The sequence below is a fragment of the Propithecus coquereli genome, unplaced genomic scaffold, assembly GCF_000956105.1.
Source record: "Propithecus coquereli isolate 6110/MARCELLA unplaced genomic scaffold, Pcoq_1.0 Scaffold283, whole genome shotgun sequence".
Taxonomy (NCBI): domain Eukaryota; kingdom Metazoa; phylum Chordata; class Mammalia; order Primates; family Indriidae; genus Propithecus; species Propithecus coquereli.
In genome coordinates this window covers 1,401,571-1,408,257 of record NW_012148430.1, presented here as the reverse complement: position 1 = coordinate 1,408,257, position 6,687 = coordinate 1,401,571, and the positions used below count along the sequence as shown (strand labels likewise).

Genomic DNA, 6,687 nt, shown 5'->3' with positions numbered 1-6,687 from the left:
TTTCTTTTCTTTAGCAAATAGAAAACATTCAGTATTATTTTTAATTCAAGAAAGTATTGTGGAAAGTTTTGTAAATTTTACCTCATATACTTATGAATTTTACACTAACCTAATTTTCCTTTCAAAAATGTTTAATAAGTTCAGCAGCAGGTTTTGGATCTGAAAAATTCCTGAATATTTAGTTTATATCACGTTATAGGAGAAACTGGACTTTTTCTAAGGATATTGCTGATTTTTAAAATTATAAAACAACATACCAAATCTTATTTCAATTATAAAATTTTGTAAATTAAATTGTACATCTTGATACAATGAAAAAAACACAATATATTAATCAATTTCTCATAAACACTTCAGAGATCGACTGGAATATTTGTAAATTTCTTTCACTTATTTGGATGACCAAATAATCTTTTTGTGTATTGTTTTTATTTTAAAAGTGCAAAGGTTATTAAGCTTAAACATTAAATTTAAGCAATGTAAAAAAGTTTACAATGATTTAACATGACCAATAAAATTTATTAAACATATTTACATATATTCACAGATTCTTTCATAGTTGAGTATTAAAATAGACATTTACAATTTCAGAATTTTCATTCAAAGGCATTTTTTTTTCCAGGGGAAAACAGGCTCTACTGTGAGATGAAGAAAGAGCTAAGTTTCTTTGTATGACTAATTCTAAATAATATGTCCAACACAGTAAGTCACAGGTTCTATCACAGGAGACTAGCATGAAACGTCTTACACTGTTCCAGGCATCCATTATGGAGAGAGTTAAATTATAGGAAGCATGCAATACAACTAAGTCACAATCTTTACAGTTATGGTGATGAAAACAAGCTAACTCAAACACATGCATGCCTTATTTAAAAGCTTTGCTACCTGAACACACTACTACTACACTCCATACAAACTACAACTTTGGTCCGATAAAACATTAGACAAAACAGTTTTACAGTTTTTTTTGTACATGTTTTGACTACCAATCCCTTTGTATACGTTTTGACCATTAATTACAAGATTTACATCTGCACAATATGTATAAAATAAGTTATTAAAAAGGAAGACAATATTAAAACTTTCAAAAAGAAAACTGTACAATTAATTTACAGATATAATAAACTGAAGAAATTGTGTGCCAAGTTTTCTTCCACATTAGAAACTATTTGGTCGGAATTGAACCTTTTAGTTTACTGATATATTTTCAATAAAACCTGAAAGAGATCTGAATACTAGTGGTTATCTCATTACTTAGAGTGCTAACAACTTCCAGCGCTGTTAGACTCTCAACTTTTTAAATACCTCACATAGTCTGCCAACGTGCTCTAATGCAACAGTTACCTTTCACCAATATAAATAACAGTTTTCTGTTAGAAACTGTGTTTGGATCTAAGACCCAAAATAATTCTCTTCACTTTTTATAAAATGACAGTGTTTACTACATACCCCAACTTTAATCGAACTTCACGAACAATTATAAAGGCATACCATCAGCATTTTTGTCAAAAGGCAGTGTTCCACGGTATAACGCCTGAGCGTCATCAGTTCAGGACGACACCAGCAGGAAGTAATGACTGCTATATAGGAGTCAATTCAAAGTCATCATTAACATCAACAAGGGGAACATAAAATTCCTGGATTTCATAAATGCTGATAGATTTATAGGTGGCGGGATCAAGTTCCTGGAGCTTGAGCTGCCACTCTAATCTCTGGACAGCATTTAAAGCCGCAGCCTCATGTTGTTGCCTCATTAGAAGACAGGTCTATTTAAAAGAAGAGAAGAGTTAATTGGTTATTTTGTTGAATTTGCTTTAAAAATTAATCTCATCTGTGGTTTCTTTAGGGACTCAGATGGATACATCAGGAGATGGGTTTGAATTATGAGTCCATTTCTGTTTTACCCTGTTTGTACCTACATGCCAATTATTTCTGGGTCTGTCACTTCACTTTCATCTGTAAGACTTTAATTTGAAAATATTCTTCCAAATTATGAGACTTCAAATTATCAGAGGAATCATGAAAATCTAGGGAGAGATGATTTTTGAAATGACTCAAAATCTCAAATAAAATACTTTGTAAATTTGCAAAATATGTTTCTTCTTGTACTGTTCTCTTATTCTCTCATGTGACAGAGCTATAACGAGACAGGTACACGAACACCCACACTGGAAACTACTTTTTTTGTGGTAATTTCATCTTTTACACTACCTTACTCTTTAAAATGGACTTGTGGTCTTTATTTCCCTTTATCTTTCCAAATGTAGGCTAGCGTGGGGATTCATGACTAACTAGCATTTCCCTTCCTAATTATTTCTCCCTGATGGAGCTGCACTTTCTGTTTAAGAAGGGGGAGGCATTCATTTAAAGCTGACTTCAAAACATACATACCTTTAATTTGTCAAATTTATCATCCACATCTTGTAACCAAGACATGAATTGTCTTGCATTAAAGCGATCCCTCACAGAAGTTTTACTGTCATCAGACTAAAAGAGAACATTAAAAGTAGTTGAGTTTTATACATCACTTTAAAAATCTATGCCATTATAATATCTTTTTATGGTATATGCCTTTTTTAGTAATGATGAAAATATATATCAAAAAAGATAAAAAATACTGTTAAAATTTGATAAAGCTTTTATTTCCATATTGAGTAGACAGTTTAGTTATTAGAATTCTCAGGATGCTAGATTTAGTTGTTAACTAAGTAGAATTTTACTGCTGAGTCCAAGATATTTCTCAAAAAGGCATGTCATATGAAGTACTGTGCCTGTGACATTCGTATTACAGTTTAATCAATTTCAGCTTTAATTTTAATGTTAACGTTTATTATAGGGAGGGAGAAAAAGTGTCTAGGTGGGAGACAGCTACCTTTGAGGCCAACATTTTTTCCAGGACCAATCTTTGCAGTGCTCATAAAGAAATTCTGTATTAACGCTTAAGAATACCAGTTTTGGAATTAAGATAGGATATCTTCAGTTTTCAGCTCTGTAGCTGTGTAATCTGGAACTAATCATATACTCTCAATTTTCTATTCTACAAAATGGGATGGGGTACCTTTCTCACGCTCGTTTTGAGAACCAGGATGTTTCTAGAGCCCTAGTCACAGTGCCCGGGCATACAGGAAGCACTCGTTCCAGCGCTCACTCACCCTAATGACGGCTGCCGCCGCTAGTACCACCAGCGCTGTCCAAGTGGCATCCGGGCATCAGGCAGCCCCACAATCACATTCTCACAGTTTTTTTTTTTTTTTTTTTTTTTGAGACAGAGTCTCACTGTGTTGCCCAGGCTAGAGTGCCGTGGCGTTAGCCTAGCTCACAGCAACCTCAAACTCCTGGGCTCAAGCGATCCTTCTGCCTCAGCCTCCCGAGTAGCTGGGACTACAGGCATGTGCCATCATGCCCAGCTAATTTTTTCTATATATTTTTAGTTGTCTGATTACTTTCTTTCTATTTTTAGTGAGACGGGTTCTCGCTCTTGCTCAGGCTGGTTTCGAACTCCTGAGCTCAAACAATCCGCCCGCCTTGGCCTCCCAGAGAGCTAGGATTACAGGCGTGAGCCACCGCGCCCGGCCACATTCTCACAGTTTTTAGCAGCTATCACTTCATCCTTGGTCCTCAAGTAAGATGTTCGACTATTTTAAATTTTATTGTTGAGTCTTTTTTTAATACTACAAGTTTATTTTGAAAAGGAAGAAGTAATGAGAAGAGACTAGGCTAATGGATGATCCAAGCCCCCACCCAAGAAAAGGTAGACATTTTCCCCCACTTCATTCCTCAGAGGCTGTTCCCACAGACTTTCTACTGTAAAGCCAGCTGTAAAAGGGCAGGCAACAGTTCCACATTTAAGTCCCTAAAAATGCAGAAATATTTCTAGGATAAGTGTCTCTGTTAAGAGAACAAGCCTCACATTTTGGCATCTTATTTAAATATTTTTTTTCCACGTCAGGCCAGATGGGTAATGTGCCAGTGTGGTAACAAGGTTTGACAGAGGCAAATCTCAAATATTAGTGTGAAAACCCAATTTTCACGCTTATGAACCACAAAAGAATTTCATCGAGCTTAATCTGAGTTTAAAATCAGATGGCCTGGATCACTAAGAAAATTTGGAGTAGGGTACAATAAATTACTCAAGTTATCAAAATCCCTTTATAATAGAAAATTTATATCATTTACTTTCAGGAGAGAACAAAGAAACAAGTCTTAGGTAGAAATCAAAGAAAACTAAATATAGACTAAAGCAATAATTTCTTCAGCTTGACATAAAAATAATTTTCCTCAAGAGAAAGATTAAGTTTTTCAGCCCTTTAATTATTAAGCTTATTGTGGCATGATCTTTTGTCTCTGATTTTGGGATGATTCTGAGGGTTTACTGCAAAATTCACTTATTCTGAAATTCTCTTTTTAACCTGTATGAGGCTGCTGAGCATTCCTCAGCTCTGCTGTATTCTATTACTAATATGCTTTCATCTGTTTTAGATCTTATCAGAAATTCCTTAGTGTTTTGGTTTAGTAGTTTCCCACCTCGATTTCTAGCTCTGCTATGGATTTATTTTTATATGTCTTTTGTCATTTCAAAGACTTTTGGGAGGAAGAAGAAATAAACAGGTGTGTGTGTTTACGCAACCATCCTGAACTAGAAATCTTCAAGAGACTTTTTCCTTGTAGCTTAATTATAAAGCTTCATTTATATTGCTCTAAAATTTATTTCATTACTAATTGCTCAAAACTTAAAAAAACCTGAAGATACCACATGGTCTAGTCTAGCCTCTAGAAAAATGGTTGAACTATTCATTTCAGTTATTAAAAACCACCCATTCTTCCCTTTAAAATCTTTAAATTTGAAAGTTCTAAAGTCCCTTAGTGGCCTCTCCAGTGTCTATTTCCACAGTCAAACAGTTCTTCCTTAAGATCCAATTATACATTTTAACACTCTCTTGAGACATTTCTGAAGAAATAAAACAGTTGGTGTCTTAGAGTTTGAAATCCACTTATCTAATTCAATCTGTTTTTACAAATGAGAAAAATAAAGCCCAGAGGGGGCTAAGAATCTTTCTCTGTAACATTCTCTATTATACGTTGTATTACTAGTTTATCTGCTTTAAAAAAACATTTCCTAGTCTGTTCTTGAGCGATAATGCTTCACTGTGTTTATATTTTTAAAATTTTAATCATTATATTCTCTCGCTTCTCACTCATGAGTTCATTCTGGTTTACGAGGCACAAAAAACTTCCCACAACTGATATGACTGGTTCTGAATGCATATAATTTTATGTGGCAATAAACTTTATTAAAGATATTGCTCTAGTCTTTCACGATTAACACATTCCCCCAAGATTCAACATCAAAACAGGAGCCTCGTCCTGTTTTAGTACCATCACAATGTATAGGTGCCACCTGCCTGCACTGATTTTCAGCATAGCTTTTTAGCAGCTTGAAGGCCAGAACTAAATGTATAAACATCTACTTCAGAAACAAATTACATGCTACCTGTAAGGGCACTATCCTAAACACATTTCTATGTGGTGATTATCTGCTTCCATAATATAAATCTAAATGTTTAGAGTGCTTTAGAAAACAGAGGACCAGTTGATGAGGAAGTACTTTGGTCAGAAAGAGTTGTTTTTCTCTTTTGAGCTTTAATGACTGTTGAATTCAAGTTTCTTCTATGGAATATATTCTAAAAATAACCACATTTTATTTTGAGAGCATTTATTCTAAATGTATCAATGAACATTTTACCTGAGAGTCCAATGGTACATTGTATACTTCTGCATCTAGTAAAACAGTACAAGCACTAAACGGCAGCGTTTGATTGGCCAATGTTCTTGCAGCTCTGTAATGAACTCGCAGAACTTCCTGTTCATTGGATACAATGAGTTTTTCCTAGGTGAACAAAACATAAAAAAAAGAAAATATATATCAAAAAAGATAAAAAATACTGTTAAAATTTGATAAAGCTTTTATTTCCATATTGAGTAGACAGTTTAGTTATTAGAATTCTCAGGATGCTAGATTTAGTTGTTAACTAAGTAGAATTTTACTGCTGAGTCCAAGATATTTCTCAAAAAGGCATGTCATATGAAGTACTGTGCCTGTGACATTCGTATTACAGTTTAATCAATTTCAGCTTTAATTTTAATGTTAACGTTTATTATAGGGAGGGAGAAAAAGTGTCTAGGTGGGAGACAGCTACCTTTGAGGCCAACATTTTTTCCAGGACCAATCTTTGCAGTGCTCATAAAGAAATTCTGTATTAACGCTTAAGAATACCAGTTTTGGAATTAAGATAGGATATCTTCAGTTTTCAGCTCTGTAGCTGTGTAATCTGGAACTAATCATATACTCTCAATTTTCTATTCTACAAAATGGGATGGGGTACCTTTCTCACGCTCGTTTTGAGAACCAGGATGTTTCTAGAGCCCTAGTCACAGTGCCCGGGCATACAGGAAGCACTCGTTCCAGCGCTCACTCACCCTAATGACGGCTGCCGCCGCTAGTACCACCAGCGCTGTCCAAGTGGCATCCGGGCATCAGGCAGCCCCACAATCACATTCTCACAGTTTTTTTTTTTTTTTTTTTTTTTGAGACAGAGTCTCACTGTGTTGCCCAGGAAAACCATGATTTGGGAGCTCACAGCATCATCTCTGACAGTTTTCCAGGTTTTTTTTTTTTTTTTTCTAGTA

General features: G+C 34.8%; 1 protein-coding gene across 1 annotated transcript in view; it reads right to left on the bottom strand.

Annotated features, from left to right (window-relative positions):
- Nucleotides 1–494: 494 nt before the first annotated feature.
- The window catches only part of LOC105813622 (ankyrin repeat domain-containing protein 12), a 79,521-nt gene continuing 73,328 nt past the window's right edge, over nucleotides 495–6,687 (bottom strand). The window contains exons 6-8 of the mRNA XM_012648381.1: nucleotides 5,744–5,887; nucleotides 2,392–2,487; nucleotides 495–1,766 (exon numbers count right to left, since the gene is read on the bottom strand). Coding sequence (XP_012503835.1) covers nucleotides 1,581–1,766; nucleotides 2,392–2,487; nucleotides 5,744–5,887 — 426 coding nt within the window. The 3' untranslated portion in view covers nucleotides 495–1,580. The remainder of the gene's footprint in view (nucleotides 1,767–2,391; nucleotides 2,488–5,743; nucleotides 5,888–6,687) is intronic.